Source organism: Megachile rotundata, chromosome 6 (genome assembly GCF_050947335.1).
Source record: "Megachile rotundata isolate GNS110a chromosome 6, iyMegRotu1, whole genome shotgun sequence".
Classification (NCBI taxonomy): Eukaryota; Metazoa; Arthropoda; class Insecta; order Hymenoptera; family Megachilidae; genus Megachile; species Megachile rotundata.
Window position 1 is genome coordinate 2,516,907 of NC_134988.1, and position 24,041 is coordinate 2,540,947.

Here is a 24,041-nt window from a genome sequence, read left to right on the forward strand (position 1 = left end):
TTTAAAAATTCCCGAAAATCACCTATTTTTCTGACTTCTAAAGTGGCGTTACCCCTTAAAAATTAGTTTTTCATAAAAAATTAACAAAATTTTTGTAAAAACTGCAAATACGCTTCCTTAATAAACAACTAGAAGTAATATATTCCTTATGTACTTACTAGTCTTTGTTACGTAACATTATAAATAAAATGACATTTCAGTTTTCTGTGATTTCTTCTATACTACTAAATAATCAACCTTTAAAACCAGTGTTTCACACTTTAATAAAAACACAAAAACACAAAATATTAAGATTGCAATAAAACCTAAGAATATTAAAATAATTAATATTCTAATTGACAAAATGAGTTCACACATGTCTATATTTGGGATATGTCATAACACAAAAGAAATGTTCCACAAAATACGAAATTTTCATTTTTAAAATATATGTACAAATTACATATGTTTTTTATAGTTTTAAAACATATGAAGTATATTATATCATTTAAACGTAGTCTATAAACAAATATAAGAAACGAATAAAATTGTTTATACACAAATTAGTTTGAACAATAAAATATTTCATGTATCATTGTTTCATAAAAGAATTAATTTATTCTATTTGTACCACTTAAAAATAGAAGCTACAAAATATATTGTAACACCTAATTGTATAAACTGTTTAGATAAAGAAATTTGTAAACAAGAACATAACAATATTATTCACCATTTGTAATTTTCAAACGAGTAGTGAATTTTACTTTCCCATTGATATAATATTTTTGCTCTCATATTACTAGAATTATTATATTGAATTCTTAAATTTACATATTAATTTGGTTTGAAATTTTCACTTTATTAGACTTTTTATCTTGTATGATACAAGTTCAATCCAGATGTATACAATGCGTATATTACTGGAAAATTGACAGACCATATTTATTTCTGTTATAAAAACTACTATGAGTTATATTAACACTTATCATATAAAAAAGATATTAATTATGAAATAACTAACTTGTAATTGATACTAAATTACATTCCATCCTTAGAGACCTTCTAGCTTCTAAAAACGTAAAAGAAATTTATCACATAGTTGTAATTTTCGTAAAGATAAATTTAAATCTAAACTTTTACCGTTATTACTACATTAACATCATTACTAATAAAAATCTGTTTCTTAAAACTTTGATATATACCAACTCTTCCCTTTATGAAAGTATCAAAAATATCCTTTCTGATATACATTCCCCAACAAACAACAAAAATGAAACATCATTATGAAATCATAAAAATACAAATAACGCTTTTTAACACTGAACTTTCCTAATCATTATTCTGGAATTATAATATTCATTTTATACTCCCTTTTCCAAAAAGAATATGTAATAATAACAAATATACCATCTTGCTTAATGCTATTCCAAAATATAAAACTAAGTAAAATTTATAAATATGGTACAATTGATAGTAAGCTATAAAGCAGTAATAGATTAATTATAGATACACATACATATTAGCACTGAGTGTCGTTGAATCTTATGGCGATTTTTTAAGTCCCCTGCTTACAGATAATATAATCAAGGATTTAATTAAATGTTTGCTTTCACGTTCAAATTGAGTATGTCTCATTCAGTCAGTCGCGTACACCAACCACCATGATGACTAGCAGTCATCTTGACTAGCTTTTTATTTTTTTTCCATTTCTTCCGACTTCGTTCCCAATAAGATGAGAGTCTTCAGAATTAACAAGTTACATTGTGCTTTTCTAAGTTCAAAGGGTATAAATCAATCCCCAGGATGTTCAGGGCAACTACGATTCACTTGAAACCATCTATCAATACAACTGAAAAATAATAATTACATGTTATATTGCTATCAAATTTCATGTATTTTTAATACATATAATAAAAATATTTTAATCTTAATTTTAAAATACAAACTTACTTTTTGTGATATATACAAAGGCAAGGTAAGCGGGCTATAACATCACCAGGTTGCAATTCTTCAAGGCAAATAACACATTCACCTTTCTCATCGGATAATATGTCTTCTATGGTAAAAAATGATAAAAATTACAAGTTACCAACTATCCAACTATCTATACATTTTTTCTTCAAAAATTACATAATTAATTTTCCATTCCCCATATTTTATTTAAAAACATAATTACCAATACATTGTACTATAATGATTTTATTCTCTGTTTTTTAATTTTAAGCTAATTTTGTTTATATGTTTCAAATGAAAAAAAAAAACAATATGCTATGTTGTATTCTTCGACTCTAATTTAGTTAAATAGACAAAAACAAAGACTTAGATGATTTGTCACTATTATATATTTATAATGCAGATAATAAAGAGTGAAAATAAACAGTAAATAAATGTAAAGAAGTGACTCTTTTCATACATTTATAACGAAATCTGTATATTAGTTATAGAACTAAAACATAAATCAGAAACTTACCATTATAACTAAGACGTGGCTTGGTTAAACACATGACCAGGTGACATTCTATATCATCTGGCAGAATAAATTTGGAACAAACGGGACATTTTAGACCTTAAATATAAAGTAAATATATTATTTACAGTTTTAGGAGCAGAAATGAATTGCTGTTAAACTAGGAAGAACTATACCATATAAAATTCTTCTCACTTGATTTACTGGAACAACCTCAGCCTCAGCCTCATTTAAACATGAACTTATTATAATTCCCATAATAAATCCTACATAACCTTAATTTACCCATCACATATAATTAACTAAAAGACCATTTTTTAAATTGACTACTTTTTACTGTCGTAATTTAAAATTTATTGAACTACATTAGATCACAATTGATTTATATGTGGTTACCGGGCCAACTACTTCAACAACATGCACTACACAAACGCCCTTTATTTCACCCACAATATCATCATAAAATACTGTTACATAACCTTCTGTTTTGTATTTTTAAAGTCAAATAGAAATAAGATTGCAAAATAATGTTTACGAAATACATTTAATGAAAAAGCAAAAATTTAAATCTACAAAATGTCATAATATATTTTTAAAAGTTTTCGGATATTCAGTTTTTTTAATTTTTCTAAACCTTGTAACATTTTGAATCTCTTTTTAGTAAATATCAAAAACTATCAAATTTAAATTTTTTATATGCACATATTATACGCACAGAAATCAAAAAGTGCATATTCAATTATTACTTTGTTATCAATGCATGTAACATATACTACATAGTTCATAATTTCATAAATTTATATGTTATTAAATCATGACGTTTATGTATTTATTGCAGTAATTAAATAAATAAATAATTATATGCACATATGCACCTATATTATATGAATATACATGATATTCAAACAATAATATTTATATCAGTACTATAGTATTCCTACTATACCTAAATTTTTTATCGTCAAGATTTTTAATGTAATGTAACCAAGGTTACATTAATAAAGAAAAATGTGAATTACATTAATGTATATGAACAATTTTATCAATCACCAATGAAGTTTAATGATATAAGTCTGTGATAAAATAAGTATGAGCAACCTTTTTTTACTATTTAAATATTAGTGCTATATATTACAGAATATTTTATTGCCTGTCTCAATGTAACCCAAGCTTTATAAGCTTTTTACAGTAGAGTTGTAATATGATTTTTTAAAATCAAAACAATTACAAACTTTTATCTAAACTATCTGGATGATTCTGTCGAATATTTGAATAATGACAAATAAATGTATCATATATAATATGTTACAATTTAAATAAAACAATAGTATAAACACAAACGTATTAATGAACATAAATATACTTATTAAAAGAACTGCGCTTTCAATGTAATCAAGTTTATACATTAGATTTATTTCAAAACAAATCGATGAGACTTTTCAAGAAGTTTTCTTCCTTTTGATGTTTGAAAGTATATAAAATTTAGCACTACAAAAATCTTTAAAATGGATTCTTACAATAGTGAAAATTTTCACTATCACAATTTTCAGCATGTTTTCTTGCCTCTTTAAAACATATATTTAATGAAAGAATAGTTCAATAGCAATATAATATTCTAACAAATTTAAAAAAAATTAGTTAAGTTTGCTTTTGCTTTAAGTTATTAGTTTGCTTTTGCAATTTTCTTTCATAGATATAAGCACATATATAACTAAAGATTGAAAATATCATATATTATCAACATGGATTAACTACCTAAATTGTTAATGAGTTATTTTATAAAACGGAATGGAATTAATTGCCTAGAAATGATTTCCAGTAGAATCATTTCTGTAACGGGTCATACAAATAAAATTCAGAATATTAAAATAAATGTGTAGCCTAGTTTTCCACTATCAAAATTTCAATCCAAATTTTATTACCCCCAGCCATGATTATTGAGTTTATACATATTATGATCTGTGCATGATGTTGCGAACATCAGAAATATCAGTAATCATTAGTAAGTACTATTTCTTGGATTAGAATCATATAATAAGAATAATTCCTTTTTCTATATAGTAATATACAGTTAGTAGACATAAATTTCCTGGTCTAATAATCATAGAGTTATCCACATCAATTCCTAAAATTATAATACTAACACAAATGATAATGACCCACCAAAGGAAAATGCAACTAAGTTTTATGCTTTTCTTTGCAATTATGAGATTGCTCTAATTGTATTACTACAAATGATGCAAAGCATTATTATATATAATCAATTTTTAAACAGAAGAATTGTAAATAGTATTTCATTCTATCTAAATTAATACATATTCTGTATATATCAAAGGTGAACAAACTAGAGAGAATAAAATCAAGTAATTCCTAAAATACCTACCTACCTAAGTTTGTAGTCCTCTATCACTAACCAGATATTATTGTATCCTAATAAGTGAATCAATCAGGTCATTTAAAATGTTTTCTCATATTTTATAGAGGTATCAAATACACTTTCAGTGTTTGTTTTCACTTAAACCCTTCCAATGTATTATTACCCAATTCCTATACCAAATTTTTAGTCCACAATAAGGAATGCAGATGAACGAATACAACAAAGGCATAAATGCAAATCAGATCACTAAAGATATTAATAAATTGTATAAACATGTATTAAAAGCAAATATCTATTAGCATTAATTTTCAAAATTCTGTAGTGGATATTCTGAAAGAGAAGAATGTTTTACGTTTTTTTTGCTTAAAACCAATTGAAATAAAAAAAAATACAAAGAAATTATAATAAGAATTAAATGGATTTGTTATATATTTATGTACATAATAAAATTTGTCAAAAGATATAGGCTGACTTTTAAAGTTATACCTAATATATGGTATCTACTGAATTTACATATATGAATAAAACTAATATCAATATCATAATTATTATGTAAAGGCTACTTAAAAAATTGTACTTACTCATAATTATCAATGTTTCTAACATCATACACAAAGCACAATGTATATAAAGAAAATAAACACAGAATGTAGGCAAGCTAGAATTAGACTTAACTACAGATGGTAATCTTTGATCTAAAATATTGAAGGTCTGAAATAGAGTAATCTGATATCTGAAAAACATTAAAATTCTACAAAAACTGTAACAATTCATCTGCACATTTTCAATAATTGTGATATTTACTTTTATAACATTTTATATTTATGTCTAAATATAAAAGACATACGAACACCTGATTTTTACATTCCTATATATGTAAAATATTTCTATTTTTTTTTAAATTTTTCTCTTAACTAATCAGAAAATATTTCAGTATTTTTACTAAGAGTACAGAAATACAAAATTAATTCAAAATTTGTAATAAAGTCTGTAACACAAAGAAGATTTTTATTGTATTCTAATGAAATATTATATATTTTTAAAATGTATGAGAATTATTTGAACCACATTCAATGATTTGTAATGTCATAATTCAATTTTCAAAATCAGTTATCAAATTATAAATTCAAACACATAATTTTAAAAGCATTTATTCTTTTTATAATAAATAATATGATATAAATGATGCAGCTGCCCATTATGTTTTAATCATTTTAATATTATAATAGTATTATAAACACCTATACATTTTTTACTTTTAATTATATTTTTTATACTTTCGTTAAAAAATAAAATATTGATTATTTACCTTCCAGAAATTAAATAACTAACAGACACTATATGGTACTTTGAATTAGTCATATGTTTTTAATTTATATTGATAATCGTACAATTAACATAAGAGTTCATGTTTTCATATTAAAAATTATTCAAGATTTAATGTACTAGAAATGTATAAACTATAAAAGATGATTAACATTTCATTATAAATTTTAAAAACTATTTAACCCACTCATCAAATCTGGTAGGTAATATAATTTGACAAAAGTAAAAAGAAATACAACTAATTTTTATTGTTAAGGAGTGAAGAATCTTTAGTCATATTAAATAACATTGATAATAGGTTGTTTATAAAATATTATAATCACTAATTTTATTATAATATTTGGTTGGCTATAAATTAGTACGTCTACAAATGGGTTAAAGTTTTTGCATAGATACATATAAGAGTTTACATGTGCACGTGTGTATGTGTATGTAAAAGACAATAATAAAATATATTGAATAGACTAAAGTACAATTATTTTGAATTATATAATGTAAATATTTTAAATTCATAAACATACCATTAAGAGACCAAATATGAGAAGGTAAGCTATGGGCTGCATATACTCGACCACTATCTTCCTCAGGTTCATCCGAGTCAAGTTGGGGTAGACCTAATGTTTGACCAACTCCAACTCCAACTGAAGAAGCAAGACTGCTTTGTTCACCAGAAGAGAGGTCTGGTACTGAACTTAAGGAACGAGCACGCTGTCTGCTATCTCCAGATACTCGAGAGGTTTGTGATTGATTTCCTTGCTGATGTTGATGTTGTAACATGCTAACACCTCCAGGAAGAGAGCGAAGCATAGAAAATCCTTGCATTGCAGCCTCATTTGCTCCAGTAGAGGATTGTCCATTGCCTCCAGCAGATTGTGCCACCGTACTTGCTTTAGCTCCCATCCCAACTTTAAATAATGGTAATGTTGTTTTCAATTGTAGTAAAAGTAGTTTTGTCCAATATAAAAATTCTATTTCGTAATCACATCAAAAATTAATATTCCAAATAATTGGTCTTGGCAGTGATACACGCACTGACACAGTTCTTACAAATAGTCCTAGTTTTTCTATTTTTCAATGTTGTAGGAATAGTTAAAATTAACAATTTTTATTTCAACAATATTACAGCCCTCTGGGATTTAATATAGGCCGGAATTTTGTAGACATGCATCGTAGAGAGCAAGTCATATCGTCCAAAAGCATACTAGCGGCTTGTCACGTAAAATACCCCCCGACATCTTGCGAGAAACTTCCTAGAAGACAATGATCAGCTGCTACGGATATTTCATTATTACATTTATATGTATAGTTTAATTCATACATAAAATTTTCCTAGTACTCAACGCTCATCATACGTGTGCAAAATAGGTACATAAGTAATATCTTTATAACATTTAATAATAATTTATTGGCTGTAACGTTAAAATTCATATATTAAACAAAATAATTTGATTAAAGTCACCTAATTATTTTAAAAATACTACAATAATTACACAAAAAAAATGTTCCTAGCGCAATTTTTAAATTTCTATTCAAAATAATATATTTATATCTATATAATTAATGTTATATGTATAGATTTTGAATATTTAAGAAAAAGGAAAAATATTTTTCGAAGATAAATATATCAAAAAAGCATTTAACTTTTCTATAAATTTAATATGAATCATGTTTTGCTATTTCCGTATGATTCGGCAACAATGAATTTAATTTTACAACTTAAATTTTAAGGTTGTAATTGAAGCTGACTTCAGGGTAATATTTATCTTACAGTTGGAACATCTATGTGAAGTATGTGACATTGGCTTTAGATTTTGTAGGTGCGTTCGAGGTGATCTGAAGGAATTTGATAATTTTATAACGTTGTAATTACGTAGAAAATATTTGTTTTAAAGAAAACAGTAGAAATGTCTGCGTGGAGACAAGCTGGATTAAAGTAAATATTTCTATTAATATAAATCTAAAATACTTCTATTAACATTATATTTTAATAATAGCAGAACATTATATAACTTCTAATTACTGCATTAATAATGTTTCTATATTTAAAAAAAATATTTTACATTTCAGTTATATAAATTACTCGCAGATAGCTGCCAGGCTTGTAAGGCAAGCATTAAAACCTGAATTAAGAACAGAAGCTCTAAAGCGTGATGAGGCAAATGTGAAATTCACACAGTGGAAAGATGGTAAACCTATTAGTAAGTACATTTAAATAATAATAATTATATAAATATTTTTTATAAATATTATCTGTTAGATTAAGTTTAATATGAAAAATGTAATTATTATACAGTATGCAATTTTACCATGTAATTGCTTACTATATGCCTTTATGTTAATTCTTTTTCATATCGACTTTCATGCACATTAGTGATTTTCCCTCTTATCACAATATTTAGACAGATTTAGATTTACACGAACAAATTGAAATAAGACCCTTTTTACTTTCTTTGCTTCGATAGTCTTCTTGAGGGTTAAATAGCATGACTCCGATGTACAATTCTTTCTCTTGTATATATTTTATACATCAGTTATTTAATTTTCATTCAAAGATTACAATATTTTGTTTGTTAAAGTCATGTGCCTTACTAAAATATAAATAAATTCATTGAAAGACAACTTTTTTAAGAAAATCTCTGTATTATTACATCAACATGATGAAAGAAGTTAATATGAGAAGGTTAATGTAATTATCTTTGTTTAGTTTTATTTGATTTTTTATTGATACTTAATATTTTTATATAAAATTGGACATACTAATATTGTGTAATGAATGAAATCTTTGATTCAATTTTAACAAAATCTTATATATAATATGTAATTTTAGTTTTATTATAAATTATAAACAAATATTACATAAAAGTATTTGTTTTGCAGCTGAAAAATAGTAATGATGACACTTTGTAAGTTTACAATGATGTGTGAAATTATATTTGAAGTTTATGTGGAATTAATTATTTTTGTAAGATTGCATGATTATATTTTATGTATGCATACATGTGTGGATTTGAAGTTTCATTTGAAATTAAATCTTAGATGCTACAAAATCATTATAAACAATTGAAACGATATTTATATTTATATATAGTGTATCCATTTTAATTAGACTGTTTGAAATATTCTGGAGGAACTGTTTTCATAAGAGTTATATAAGATGTACAGGAATGTAACATGATATAAATAATTTGTTTTTGTCAAGTTGCTGGTAGATATTTCAAGCTTAAGGTACTCTTTTTAATAGAATATTTCCTTGTTTATAATCTTATAACTTTCGACATAAATTCAACTAGGTAGTACAAAATTTGTTAAGTTGTAAAACAATGAGGAGTTAAAGAAGAGAAACTAGACAACTTGACCTAATATTTACTTCTGATGAATTAATTAATATTTGGCTCAGTTACTGATACCAAATAAATTCCTCAATTATTGGAAAAATTCTTTTCCTATGATGTAGTTACTAATAATTGGTAGACATTAATAAATATTTATTAGATAGGCAAAGACCTGAGATATTATAAATTGAGTTATTTTGAATTACACTTATTAATCTTTTTAATTTACAATGATTTATTGTTTTCTTTTAGATATTCCTTCAATATGTTCTCTATTTTGCAGTTGCTGTATGAATTTAATTTTAAAAGCATTTGTGGCTTTTGATCACTTTACATGTTAAATAAAGCTGTACAGTTAGGACTCTAATATTGCAGCATTTTGTTTAAAAAACAATAACTTGACTTTAATATTTCTTAGCATATTTAATCAGTAAAAAGTAATGTTATCTTGTTAATAGACGCATATTCAGTGGTACGCCGCGTCATTTAACGGGTATTTTATAAATTGTTTGACTATACCTTTTTTTTTACGTTTCCTTTTTCTTTTTTTTTACGTGGAAGAAATCTCGCGGGGTCATTGAGATTCTTACCCACTAAAACCCCCACGGTGGTCCTTTCCCGGTGCATGAGGGGCGGGGGGGGGGGGGGGGGGGGGGGGGGCGGCGGCACAGGAATCCCGAGAGAGGTTGGAAAAGACATCCCCCCATAAAACTAAAACTAATCTTTACGGCAGTGCCTCGGTGGTCCGGCATTTTGTGAGTCGTCCCCCTGAGGCAGCGTGCAGCGCGTCCTGAGCGCCTACTTCACTATACCTGCTTTTAATTCACTTCAAAACAAGTAGGAAGTAATTCTAGAAAGTCCAGTTAACAGAAATATATTGTTTATGCATTTTATTGACGAAATATTGTGATTATTTTCGAATTTGTATTGAATGTATTTTCGAAAAGTGTATTTTTTAATGAACGAAGAGGGATATTTACTGTTTTTTTTAAATTGGCGCATCCCTTAATTATTTAAAATATTGAAGTGCAATGATTATTACAGCATTTCTTGCGAAACTACGAAGTTCTATTTAAAAACAAATAGCACATTTTTCAAATTCAACAAAATTTTGTGATGTAACTACAAAAGATTCTATGGACTTTCCTGAATACAACAATATCTGTTGTTTATACATTCTGAATATTTAACCTTATATAAACGATCATTAAACACAGAGGAGCTGCTATTGTTATTCATATTGATGTTAAAATTTTATTTGATATTGATGGAAATTTGGAAAGGAAGGATAGAAAATTACACATGTTGGCACTTGAATTTTTCTGTGTATCATATTATTTGTATTATTATACAATAAAAAATGTGTGTAACACAACGTCAATCTACGAGTTGACGCGTGAGGAGGTCAACTTAAAGTAAAAGAAGCAAAGCCTATCCCCACTGTCAACACTTCTAGCGTTACATTTTGGTAAATGAAAGTAATAATAATGTCAATAAGAATTGTATCATGCAATTCACGCTATTTCACTCACTCTTGAGATATTTGAGACTGTCATTGTTTTTGGCCTAATTGACCACTTGAGCTAATTATTCCTACCGCTGAAAATACATGTAAATCTAGACATTCATTTTTTTATTCTAACCAATTGGAGCCACCGTAGCTGTTCTAAACACTCGGGTCGACCTCTTCACGCGTCAACTCGTGGGTTGACAACGGTACGTAATATATTATGTGCAGAACTATTGCCAACATTAATTTAGTTTTATAGGAAAAATATGTTCTATAAAATTTATTCAAAGGGCACATGTAATGACAACATTCTTTTTATTATGTTCCAAAATATTAAGCTGTACTTACATTTTTTAAACAATGATATATATTTATTTTGGCACAATATGGTAGTAGGTAAAAGATAGTTCTATTTATTTATATATTTTGTTTCGTGCGTAGGATATATTAAAATACATCGTATCCCTTTTCATTTAGCAGTTTTTTAAACCAGCAAACTTCTAAAGATACGTATAATATAACATTTACTAACAATTATATTGCATGATGAAATTTAACAGTTTTGTCATACTATTAAGCAATCATTTTTATTAAAAGATTCAAAAGACTATGCAATTTACAATAGTTACATACTGTTGATAATAACTGCTTTTGTTACAGAAAATCCATAAGTTATGGTATCACAGATGAGCAATGGAGTCGTTATTTTTTAAACATACATATGCACTTGCATTTACATTGTATGTAACAAGAAGAACGGAAGCCAAATAAATTAGTATTATATGGAAATAGAAAATGAATACATTTCTTGCAAACCTTGTATTTTCCTTCGTTTTGATCCATTTTCCACAATTATACATCATCTAATCGTAGAACAATGTGCTTTACAATGTACTAAAAATGATACAATTTAAATATTATATATAATTCTTTTATAAAAAGTTTAGTAAACTTACTTATAAATTCCGAAACAAGATCGTTATCGCTATCACCACGCATTGACCCTGTAATTTCCTCGTCTTCCACCATAGGTAAGAATAAATGTACAAATTCTGCAGTATATGGTGGAGCGATTGCTTCCAAAACCTAGCAATATAAATATATTATTAGTATATAAATACGATAAACGTTACATTGTTATCAAGAGAAAAAATAATTTTACAGTACCTCTGTAACGAAGTATCTGATCAAAGACACATCGGTATCTCCGCGTTGCCAACATTGTTTTATATAACATACTACGGGGACCACACAACCTTTACTCAATAAATTAACCATTCTGTCAATTAACATTTTTTTCATTTCCAGCTGCACATTAAAACAAACTTATAATTAGTTCTTATTTATTCCCTAATAATTATTAAATACTTTAATAAACATTGGAATATTCAAAATACGTATTTTGATCTTATGTTAAGACAATAATATAAACGAAGCGAACTATGTAATAATTCTGTTAAATAAATAAAACTATATCAATAATGTAACATTATAAGTAATGAATTGCATTACTTTAGAACAAAGGCTAACGGTAAATATTTGTATAAAGTCACTGCATTGACAATTAGAGCGAAGATGTACTTAGTATCGTTTCTATCTGCCATACTTCATCGCTATACTATATACTAAAATAAACTGAAAACATTAAACATTTGAAAACAAAGGAAGAAGCATTGTAGTCGGACTATGTGATATTTCTAGCATTTGAAGAACAAACTATACATATAAATTCTTCTCTTCTACACAATTTGGAATTCAGTAATATCCCTTTTTATAGTATTTTCTGTGTTTATTGATAAATTTCATGTTAGTATAATTTGTTTTTACATTAATCCTTTGATACATCGACATTTTATTTATCAATTGCAAAATATGTTATGTTGCGAGTTTAAAAATTCGTTTAAATTTTCATACTTTTATTTTCGTTGACTTAATAATATAGCCGAAATCTTAGGGTTACCTTTAACAGTTTAGGGTTAAGAGTTTTTCATGTATGCATTTATACTATTTTAATTTCTATATTTTATTATATGTATAATGAATTATACATTTTTCTGTTCTTAGAAACATCGATGAGTTCAGCCTTATCCTCTCATATGTATTGTAGAATGCATGATCTGTTTCTATATGGTAATTTTCTCTTGTCCTTCTATATAGTTGATTCCACTTATTTAGCGGAATCTGTTAAAATCGGGACAGGCGTTTATTTGGGACAAAGTTTAAATATCAGAATCGAATAAATAATCTTAGTTTTTTCGCTTAACCCTTTTGCTCCGAACGACGGATATATTCGTCATCCACATGAAAACTCGCGGAGCCGAACGCCGGATATATCCGACATTCATATGATCCCTCTCTATTCTATATTATATATTATTTCTTCATTTTTTTCAATTATTAATGAGACTTTTTTACCCGTTAAATAAATTTATATCTTACGTAGATATTATAAGTAGATATTATAAGTTTTAAAGAAAAATCCCTTTTCTTCCAAAATACTCTATCCACACGCAATGTGCACGGGCGGGAGGTCCCATTCAGGAGTGGTGCTACGGCGAACTAAACCGCCGTAGCGAAAGGGTTAATTAGGATATCATTTTGTTTATTAGAGAAAGGTGTTTGTATCTTATATTTGTATTTCCCATTTGCGTGGGAATGCAGGAATGGTAGAGGTTCCTTAAATGAGCTGAGCACAGGTTAATTCCTTTTCACGATCTTTAATTCTAACACTTAACGACACACTGACTATTAACACGCACACGTAATAAACAAGACGACTCACGCTCGGAAAAGAGAGAAATGAAAGTTAATTAAATTTAACTGGGGAGTGACTACATTCACTATCAGGTCGGTAATCGCGAGGATATCTATTACTCGAGGTTCCGTTGTCTTGTAACCGGCGAGAGCTAGACGATCACCTGAATTCGGAAACGGCTCCGTGACGTCACGAACCAATCAGCTGTCGCTAATCCAGCGCACCATGCGATAGGAGTCAATAACCGGATTAACGACAATGCTAACTGTAACGCGACGGAAGAAAAACATTGCAGTTGGGTTTTAAATACGGCAGGGATGCGGGGAGATGAAATGGTTTGTGTTCGTCTTGAGGTGAATTCAGGACCACCTGCGCTCGCCGGTTACAATACGAAACACCCTTTTCGTATGTTCCATGGTATGTATGTACTTGACCTTTTTAGAACAACTTCATCAATTATTAGTAGTATATATGTGTAAGTAATGTCGCAAAGGGTATAGCCGGATAAGGTGGTCAAATGTGCCCTTGAGTCGAATTTGAGACCCAACTCGTCAGTCGGTAGCATATCCCAAAAAAACATCTCACATCAAGTTTCAACCCCCTATCTCATCCGTGGGGGTAGTAAAAGGGAAAAAACGAAATTCCGGTTTTTGGCCCTTTTTGCCTATTTAATTTCGTACAAAAATTCTGAAAAAATTCTGAAACATTGAGGTCCAGATAGCGCATCTTACAGAATTTTTTCAGATTTTTTGATCGCAAACTGTAGTTGTGAAAAATCAAAAACCGAAAAAAAATCCGAAAAAATGCGATTTTTTAGTGAAGATGTCGGAGCACTACTTTTATATTAATGTGGTAGTTAGGTATTAGTACAACTATTATTCTCTAATTTTTTCAGATTTTTCGGTGAGGTGCGCCGTAGTTAAAAAAATCAAAAACCGATTTTTTCGCGCGAAAAACTAACTTCTGCTTTGAATTTTTATGCCATTTTCCCATAAAAGATGCATTAAGTAATTTTAAGAGGATTCACGTTCACACAATTGATCTATGGATTACAACAATGCACTTAACTTAATTAATTAGTTTTATGGTACATTCTATATATGCCTAAATGTTTGAAGGTCTTTCAACAACATCGGTGGCGCAACGGTTATGGCGTCTGACTCGTAAATCGCTGCATACTTTTTTTGACGCGGGTTCGATCCCACCCGAACTTACATTTTTTTTTCTTTAAATTGTTAATATTTTTAATTCTAATTATAGAACAATGGATATTACTTATTTAAAAACATTTCTAACGCACTTTAGAAATATTTCAAGGTTTGTTTTTTTTTTCATTGGGGAAAGGGATTTATTTACGCACAGTCTATACGTTCTTAGACTAGTGTGGGACTCCTACGTTAATCGCAGCTACCCAGTAAAGCCCCAACTACCTGTTGAAATAAAAATAATTTTAAGTATTTTGATTACATGTCTTAATTGTGCTACGATTTTATATATTTTTATTTTTAAACATTTTATTTTCCGTAACTTATCACTTTCCATTGTTGAAGAAATAGTATGACAAATGTATCCGTCGACATTGCTGTCTTCATGTCTTCACATTGCTGTGCGTAAATAAATCCCTTTCCCCAATGAAAAAAAAAAAACAAACCTTGAAATATTTCTAAAGTGCGTTAGAAATGTTTTTAAATAAGTAATATCCATTGTTCTATAATTAGAATTAAAAATATTAACAATTTAAAGAAAAAAAATCACGCAGTGATTTTGTATTTGTAAAGATTCGAAATTTCCTATTTGTGTACGATGCGTATGCATTAGATATGATTGAAAAAAATTTGAAATGATGGGTATTAATACTTCCTGACGTTCGCGTGATGTTTCGTTAATCTTTAGTTTCCCGCATTTCGTTCGTTAATTAGATTACATACTTACACTGTAGTGCCAAGTCTAAGATTCGTTTTAATATTATAAATGTTCAAAGTTACTTTCCCTATCGATAAAATGCCATGTAAAGACTCATTATTAACTGACGTGATTCCCATATTATAATAAACTAAATACTAGACTACTCATAAAAGTCATCGTTATCTGTCGGAAAAATTTACAGCTGTATATCTGACAAATCTACAAAATAATGTGCGTGAAAAATAGGCATGCAATGGAAAACAGGGATCATTTCCGGAACGTAACCGTCGAGATAAGGATTTTGATATTGAAGATGCCTTAAATCAATGGTTTTTAATTGCACGAGGGATATACTACAGTGATTCAACGTTAAAAACAAGACTGAAGAGCTAGCTAAGAAGTTGGATCACTATAATTTTAAATTAATTGATAATTAGATGCTCCGATAGAAATGCAAAAATAATATTAAGTTCAAATGAAAACATGGTGAAAAAAATAGTGGCGATACTGTGAGTGCAACAGAATCGTAATCTAATAAACTTGTCTTGCTTCAAGAGTTTAATGTGAATGATATTTACAATACTGACGAAATAGGTGACGGAATTTTGTAATAGTATACTAGTTATAGAAGGAAGTGTAACGGCTTGATACTTTAAATTTTAAATGATTAAAAATCATATTAATCTATCGAATACTGTATTAATAGATATGCGCAGATGACCCCTCATATTTTTAAGCAACGATTAACCCGGTGCGATTTCGAATTACAGCGGAAGTCAAGAATATTGTAAAAATGTTACAATACTTTAAAAACTTTTTATATGAGATTTTTAAATGTGAAGAAAGTGATAAAGATGACATAGCTGAGATCATGATGATTCGTGCAGAAAGGCAACAAAAATAGTCCGCTATCACCAGTGGACACATACGAGGTGTGACACAAAAGTTATCACCTTCAATGTAGTCCCCTTCAGCATTCACACACTTTTGCATTCGGTGCTGCTATTGCTGGTAACAGTTCTGGAACGAGGTTTTTGAAAGTCCCTTCAGGAGATTCTCCGTTTCTGCCTGAACCTCTTTAACTGAGGTGAAATGGGTTCTCATTAAGCAAAATTTAACTTTAGGAAATAAAAAAAAGGCGCATGAAGCCAAATCAGGTGAATAAGGAGGATGCTCCATCACAGTGATATTTTTACTGGTCAGAAACTGTTTGGCAGACAGTGTGGTGTGAGCGGATGCATTGTCCTGGTGCAACAGCCATTCATCGCTTCACAACTGTGGCCTTTTTTTCCTCATTTTTTCACGAAGTTTTTTTAGTATTTCAATGTATTAGTACTAGTTAACAGTCTGACCACTGGGAAACCACTCAATCATTACAATTCCATTAATGTCGAATTTTTATTTTGACATGCGTGCTTTTTTGGGTTTTGGGCATCTTGGAGACTTCCACTCCATTAACTGGTGCTTACTTTCTGGGTTATAGGTAAAAATCCATGTCTCATCACATATTACAAAAGAGTTTAACAAATTTTACAAGAAACTTGATGTTTATTCGCTGTTCGGCTTTAGTTTGTGTATACTATTATTTTAACTGTGTTTTATCATTAACAACAATATTTATATAAAACTTTGTATAATTGAGGTAGTCGCTTAACATTCCCTGCGAGACCATTTTTTGAAGACTTTCCGTGCAGGCCGCACGGAAAGGGATGGGGCGCATGCGCCCCACGCTTTACAATTTATTGTTTTGTTTCTGCCGTATGTCTTACAAAGATTAAAATAGTGCAAAAATTATAATTGTCAAGGAAAGGGTGTATAGTTTAAGATGCATAACACAACATGCGCCCCACGCTTTACAATTTATTGTTTTGTTTCTGCCGTATGTCTTACAAAGATTAAAATAGTGCAAAAATTATAATTGTCAAGGAAAGGGTGTATAGTTTAAGATGCATAACACAACATGGATAGAGGAGGTATGTGGGATGATGCCACAAAAACAATTGCTGCCAATTCCATTGTTTTTTCAAGCTACAGACCTAGTCTCGTTACTTTTGTGTCACACCTCGTATGTTGAATTTGTTCATGCACAAATGAATGAGATAAAGTATATTGGATAAATTCATCGTCAACGACTAATTAAAAGTTTGGTATCAAGTACAAATATGGTACTCATATGAATTAAATCATTAGTGTAATCGGATTTTCTATGTGGATATTAAACACAACGTACGTACCTGTGGACAATTAATAATGTCGATACTCATCAGCAAAAAATAAAAAGGACCATTCCATATAAAGAATATTTGTATACATATTTATGTACATATTAGACATTAGCTTCTGATTTATCACATAACAATATAAATTGCGCTCACTATTAATTAAATTCTCATTTAAGTTTTAGTTTGTGTATACTATTATTTTAACTGTGTTTTATCATTAACAACAATATTTATATAAAACTTTGTATAATTGAGGTAGTCGCTTAACATTCCCTGCGAGACCATTTTTTGAAGACTTTCCGTGCAGGCCGCACGGAAAGGGATGGGGCGCATGCGCCCCACGCTTTACAATTTATTGTTTTGTTTCTGCCGTATGTCTTACAAAGATTAAAATAGTGCAAAAATTATAATTATCAAGAAAAGGGTGTATAGTTTAAGATGCATAACACAACAAAGCTATAAATTTATTTTTTGAGGAATCAGTTTAACAAATATCTGTCTGAACATTACTCTATTAAGCGAGTTGCATGGCCTGAACGGAAAGTTCAGCGTGCGGTGTATATGCTCCACGCGGCAGGGACGGTGTTAATGATTAGAACCAATGTATCTCAAATAACCGAAATCTACTATATTTACTTCTTGCTTTTCATCGTTTCTTGCGTTTTTTAAATCTTTTGGTACTGTAACGAGGCATATTTTCATTTGGTTGATTACCTTCTTTTTTTGGTTATGCCTCGTTACGAGGATCCTCCCGAATTGCCAGCCCCACTCCTCCGCCCAAGCGGACCCCCTCGCCGCTGGGGCAAGTATGAATGAGCGAGCGTGTGTGTTTTTCTTTTTTTTAAATCATATCGGACGCCACCCTTTTCCCCCCTTTTTTTTTGCTGCCTCCAACCGCCACCGAAGGAGCCGTCGTCGTCCCCGGTCGCGGAGGAACCTCTCCCTGAGCGACGGAGGCGCGGGATGGGTCCACCGAAGGAGACACCGGCTGTCCGGTCGCGGCGCCACCCCGTCATCCTCCGCGGGGGCGACCGGCAGCCGACCACCGGGAAACGCCAGGCCTGGGGACAAGCCACCCCCAACTGCCACCTCGAGAGGGCCCCAGGACCTGGCCACCAAACACCACCGTGGAATGGCCCATCCTCGACGCCGAAATCCTCGGGGTGGGGGAATACCGTGAACCGGGGAAGAAGATCGAGAGAAGCTAGCGAGCTGCCGCGCAACGGAGTCGGTTTTTCGAAAGAGTTCCGCCGAAACCCGAGTTGTTTGTTCTTCTCCCACAGCCCCCCGTGCACTTCGCGTTTCCAGTTTGTTCTTTTTTGTGTTGTGTTGTGAGCTGTAGTGCGTTCCGTTTTTTTTTGCTGTACCGTGTGTGTGAGCCTGCGAGGAGTAATTGTCACCGCCGCCCCAGAGTGGTTGGAGTACGCCAGCGCCGAAAAGGTAGGAGTCATCTCCTTACCCACTTTTCTTTTCCGATATTTATTGGCGCGTGGGCGAGGGCGATAGGACCCCTGGCCCCAGTGACGAGGACCCTAGAGGCCGCGGACGGTTCATACGACACCGTCCCCTCTCATTTAGTTTTTTTTTGTACGCTGTATTTTGGTATTTAGGACCAACGTCCCCTCATTGTCCACGACCCCTAAGAGGGCGTGTTCCTTCGCGGGCGAATACCACAGCGTTCTCTTTGTATTTTTCGATCTTCGTACTCGCGCGTACCGTGAGCCCCCGCGCCGCGAAAGCCTCCCTCGCAACTGGCGAGTCGACCCCTTTTCCTCGACCGTTGCTTGTAACGCGTGGGGCCCACGCGAATTCATTTTTTCTGTTTTGCTTAAGTGGCCTACTTGGAGGCCCGAATAAAAGCATTTTCTATTGGATACGAACTCGCGGGTCTTTTACTAGTTTTTTCTGACCCCCTCTGATTCCCGCTCCCGACAGAGCAGCCGGAAGGGCGATTACTACGGACGAGTGCATTAGCACTGGCGCCCCATTAAAGAAATCGTCCGTGGGTGTGAGCATCGGTGCGTGGAGGGCCGTTTTCCCTAACTGCCCCCACTCCAGGGAACCCCCTTCGGGTTTTCCCCCACCGATCCGTCACAGTACATACGAATCATTGATGTGCGATAACTTTACAAATACCTTAAATACTTTGAAATTTGAAAACTTGATTAATCCAATCTAATGGAACAGTTCCATGAGCACATTGTTTGAAAACTGTCAAGATTATACTGTTTAACCAAGAAAAGTCCAAAATATCAAAATTCCCTTTCTTGTGTAACGAAACTTCCATTTGTGAATCTTATTTCCTTTGTCTTACATCCTTTTGCATGTGTACTAAATATGTTACTTTATACTAAGCAATATGCATGATTTGACAGATTATCAACAAGAAACGATAGATTATCAGCGGTTAATAGTGAAATATTGTACAAATACAAAACTGAAAAAATGTGTAAGCAGCTATATTATTGTCTATCAAATGACAACCGTTTCCCTTTCTATAAGTGTTATAAACTAATCTATTTGTTCAGTCATAAATTCCACATATAAGCGCCTATTCGATTGTGAAATTCTACTTTCAAGTTATTTTCTGATTATCTTTAAATTCTCATTTCTTGTCAATACCACAATTTATTATTTTCTTCAAACATTTGTAAAATTAAGAGTTAAAAGCATCTTACAAGGAAACATATCGAACCGCGACACACCGATTTTAATGAAACTTATGTGAAAGATAGTTCTCAAAAAAATATTTGACACGTATTTTTTTTTATCGGCAATCGTTCACATTGAAGGGGTGAAAATAGCCCTCGAAGTTGGGGGTTGAAACCATGTTTTTGGGAATATCTCCGGAACAAAAGAAGATAATTGAATTCTTTTTTTTGTAAATTGTTCGTCTTTAGATAGGAAATTTTTGTGCGTAAAAAAGTTTCAATAAACTTTATTTGTTTAAATAATATTTTGAAAATTTATCATTTTTGTTTAAATTTTTGCACTAAATGTTGATCTATTTTTTTGCAACCTCGTGTACGTAAACTATGGACAAAAATAGAGGATACGTGTTTTTGGAATTTGTTGTTTGTTGCAATGTTTATTAGATATATAATTTAACATCACCTCCTGTGAAGAGGGGTAATCAGCATTTTTATTAAAGATATCATTATTTTTACAATCCTTTACATTATTTTAGAGATTTTATACCTCTATATATGCCGTTAATTGATTTCTGAATAATTATTGCGAGTGTCACAGGTATGAGCGTGTCGCGGTTATGATTAACGCCGCGTCATAAGGAACATAGGCTTTTATGGCCAATACTGCTTTTATACTTTTACAGGCGTAAAGACTTCATTCTAAATAAAATATTTAGAACTTTTGGAAACATTGGGATTTTTTAAGAAACTCAGAAAATAAAAATAAATTAAATTATTTTTTAACAATATTGGCCATAAAAGTCTATGTTCCTTACGGCGATGATTGTAACCGCGTCACGCTCATACCTGTGACGCTTACAATAATTGTTCAGAAATCAATTGACGGCATATGAAGAGGTATAAAATCGCTAAAATAATGTAAAAGATTGTAAAAATAATGATATTTTTAATAAAAATGATGATTACCCCTCTTCACAGGGGTTACATATTTACATACTATTCTATTGCTTGATGTCGGTGAAAAATAAGTTTAATCTACTATAATAATATATACCCGTCCCTCAATTTGCACAGCACTTTTTTCTGCACGAACTCTTTTCTGATACGGTAAATTATATCGGTATGTCTGTGGTAGTTTTGACGCTCCATCTTAATTTACACCGCTAGGATATGTGTTTTCCTTAAAGTTATAAAAGTAACAAGTGTATAGAGTAATTTCCTCCGCGATGCTAAAAACACAATAGTATTATAGCGAATATATGAAAACTTAATACAAGAAAAGATTGAGAATAAACAATTAATATTAATTTCTTTTAAATGATGTCGAATTTTCAAATATACTGCTTCGTACTGCGCGCGCGTGTGTGTGTCCTTAACGTAAAACAAATTCAGGTGAATCGAGTACTCCACAAAAATAAAACAGATGCATTTAAATCTTTTTCCTAAATGTTCTAAATTCCTGTTTAGAGTATTAAAGTATAATATCTTAAATTCTAACAAGGTGGTCTTTATTAGACTAGCATATCGACTTGCTTATAAAAAATTAAAATTTAATATTTCTTGTAACGATATAATATTTTTTTTTTTCAGTTCGATTGAAGTAATTATCATAATTTTCCTATTTCAGATTGGAAATAGATAGATAAAATGATAAAGAACAAGAGTGAGTGTGTTACGTACGCCGAACGTTTTCTATTTTGGGATTGGCTGTTCCAGCATAGTTAAAGACCACCGCGAAGAAAGAATTTAGTCTTGCCTAGTTTTCCCATCTACCAGAGTTTCCTTATTAAACTCCTCAGACAAAAATTCGTTAGACGAAAGCGTCGCGTTGAACCGTTCCCAGCGTTTCCACCACCACTCATTTTCCATCCATTTTTTGGATATAAAAAGGCTTGTGGAGAAGACGCGGACCCAGTTCACTCTTAAACGCAGACTAACGGGGAACCTCTGTCCGAATTCATTTAAAAATTATTACGTCAAGATTAGAGTAGTTTCTTTGTTAATCGAGATCGGATTAGAATCTCAGTAGAGAATTATTTTTATTATACAGTACGTAAATTTACTGTTAGGCATTTTTACGGACTTACTCTTGGGTCTCTGTTTCATTCGTTTTCCGTTAAAACTGAGGAGGACTAGATTCTCGCTTTGTCAGAGTCGAAACTTCCTTTAATTCTTAAACGTTCAATTCAAAGTACATTATAACTTTTGTGACGTACTAACCTTAAGCGACAAGTACACTAAACCACTTTGTAGAACCCGGTTTTGACAAAGAATATGTTGTATTATTCATTTTTATATTTAATTCTGCCTGAATTGATTATAATCCAAGTCCAAAAATTCCACCAGTCAGTGTGTCTTAGTCGCTCGAGGTATACCGGCACATCTATGTTACGAGACCTTATACTAACGTCTTCTTGACGCCGGCATTAGCCATACGTCGACTCATTCCCACGTCTAATTCCTTTGGCGCTCAGGTTAATTAACAAAACCTGAGTTAGCCTAATAATAACTACCATAACCCAATACAGCCCCCAGCCACGCGGCTGTACTCTTCCGGCTCATAACAAGTGAAAGAAGAACTTCTTCCCTTTGACGCTGGAATTTTTTGACCCTCTATTCTTCAAAACTAGGTCTACTTTTTTGCTGATAGTTTATTTTAAGCTCCAATACAGTTTTAGCAATAAAATCTCAGTTTCAATTTAAAATGGGCTATGATCGTTTTCTCTTGTACTCTTCGTTCATTATCATGAAATTTATTTATTAGTTTTTGGCTTTCACGATAGAAAAATAAAATATAATTTAATGCAGTGTACGTAGACATGAAATTTTATAATCTTTGATTGTATATTAAAATTATTAAACAATGAGCATTATTATAATCAAATAACCGAACATGCTCTCTTTTCTAATAAATTTAAAATTGTTAAGATTTCCTACCTGCACAAGTATCTCCAGTTCATCTTGTTTACTTTCAAATAACTGCACAAGAAGTTGTAATATTTTCGGATGTAATAAGGAATGGCAAACAACAACCTCATCAAGGAGTGCAAGATGTACAGGGCAATGTTCTGTACATAATTTAAAGTATGATGGCTCTGTTACAGTACACTCTACCCATCTAATTACACCTACACTCACAACAGGAAACCTAAATAAGATTCATTCATAAGGTAATTCATTCATTATAAATAGTAAAGCAATAATATTATCAATTAAAACATATCATACCTTATACATTGATACAAAGTATGTAATTCAGCTATCAATTCAGTAGAACCTTTATTAATGTTACAAATGTTATGAACCTTTTCTATAGCTTGAATAGTTGTCTTCAATTCATCTTTATTTAGTTTCCGCGAATGTCCTTTTTTTGCTGGAATATCACATACGCTAGCTGCATAAGCTAATAAATATATATATTTGGATTTGTGTTCAGGATTAATTTTTACGCCTGGCTTAAAAAGAGCATCAACAAGCAGTTCTGTAATTAATTATAAAGAGTAATCTTATAGTAGAA

At 30.9% G+C, this 24,041-nt stretch overlaps 3 protein-coding genes across 14 annotated transcripts in view; 1 reads left to right on the forward strand and 2 right to left on the reverse strand.

Moving 5' to 3' along the window:
* Nucleotides 1-817: 817 nt before the first annotated feature.
* LOC100880548 (E3 ubiquitin-protein ligase ZNRF2) lies at nt 818-7,427 on the reverse strand. 7 transcript variants are annotated; one of them, XR_001097404.2, is made up of 5 exons: nt 6,671-7,423; nt 2,450-2,545; nt 1,930-2,035; nt 1,496-1,828; nt 818-1,048 (listed from the first exon to the last, which is right to left on the reverse strand). XR_001097404.2 is itself a non-coding variant. In XM_012297328.2 (5 exons), exons 2-5 carry the CDS (start codon nt 7,047-7,049, stop codon nt 1,771-1,773), a joined length of 639 nt encoding a protein of 212 aa, XP_012152718.1. In that variant the 5' UTR covers nt 7,050-7,054; nt 7,197-7,423; the 3' UTR covers nt 818-1,770. The 7 variants fall into 7 exon arrangements, 6 of the variants coding, with proteins under 6 accessions (XP_012152718.1, XP_012152717.1, XP_076388794.1 ...); XM_012297328.2 differs by having other exon boundaries at nt 818-1,828; nt 6,671-7,054; nt 7,197-7,423; XM_012297327.2 differs by having other exon boundaries at nt 818-1,828; nt 6,671-7,054; nt 7,133-7,423.
* Nucleotides 7,428-7,922: 495 nt separating this feature from the next.
* LOC100880438 (protein stunted) lies at nt 7,923-11,705 on the forward strand. Of its 3 annotated transcripts, XM_012297321.2 has the most exons (4): nt 7,923-8,082; nt 8,217-8,347; nt 9,027-9,052; nt 11,652-11,705. In XM_012297321.2, exons 1-3 carry the CDS (start codon nt 8,054-8,056, stop codon nt 9,035-9,037), a joined length of 171 nt encoding a protein of 56 aa, XP_012152711.1. In that variant the 5' UTR covers nt 7,923-8,053; the 3' UTR covers nt 9,038-9,052; nt 11,652-11,705. The 3 variants fall into 3 exon arrangements, with proteins under 3 accessions (XP_012152711.1, XP_003708372.1, XP_076388795.1); XM_003708324.3 differs by lacking the exon at nt 9,027-9,052; XM_076532680.1 differs by lacking the exon at nt 11,652-11,705 and having other exon boundaries at nt 8,217-9,052.
* The window catches only part of TH1 (negative elongation factor complex member TH1), a 75,248-nt gene continuing 62,496 nt past the window's right edge, over nt 11,290-24,041 (reverse strand). For 2 of the 4 annotated variants that reach the window (XM_076532668.1, XM_076532666.1), the window contains 5 exons: nt 23,753-24,005; nt 23,462-23,672; nt 12,159-12,299; nt 11,948-12,077; nt 11,290-11,885 (listed from right to left, as the gene is read on the reverse strand). In XM_076532668.1, the coding sequence (XP_076388783.1) occupies nt 11,851-11,885; nt 11,948-12,077; nt 12,159-12,299; nt 23,462-23,672; nt 23,753-24,005 (770 nt within the window). In that variant the 3' untranslated portion in view covers nt 11,290-11,850. Of the gene's footprint in view, nt 11,886-11,947; nt 12,078-12,158; nt 12,300-17,637; nt 23,296-23,461; nt 23,673-23,752; nt 24,006-24,041 lie in introns of those variants that run through there. The other 2 variants (XM_076532667.1, XM_076532669.1) reach the window with 2 other exon arrangements.

Excerpts from the sequence above, each read along its gene's own strand:
- LOC100880548 (XM_012297328.2), bottom strand. The coding sequence starts at position 7,049 with ATGGGAGCTAAAGCAAGTACGGTGGCACAATCTGCTGGAGGCAATGGA. Across the intron at positions 2,546-6,670 it reads TCATATTTGGTCTCTTAATG|GTCTAAAATGTCCCGTTTGT; the intron begins GTATGTTTATGA and ends TTTATATTTAAG. Across the intron at positions 2,036-2,449 it reads GCCACGTCTTAGTTATAATG|AAGACATATTATCCGATGAG; the intron begins GTAAGTTTCTGA and ends TTTTTACCATAG.
- LOC100880438 (XM_076532680.1), top strand. The coding sequence starts at position 8,054 with ATGTCTGCGTGGAGACAAGCTGGATTAAA. Across the intron at positions 8,083-8,216 it reads TGGAGACAAGCTGGATTAAA|TTATATAAATTACTCGCAGA; the intron begins GTAAATATTTCT and ends TTTACATTTCAG.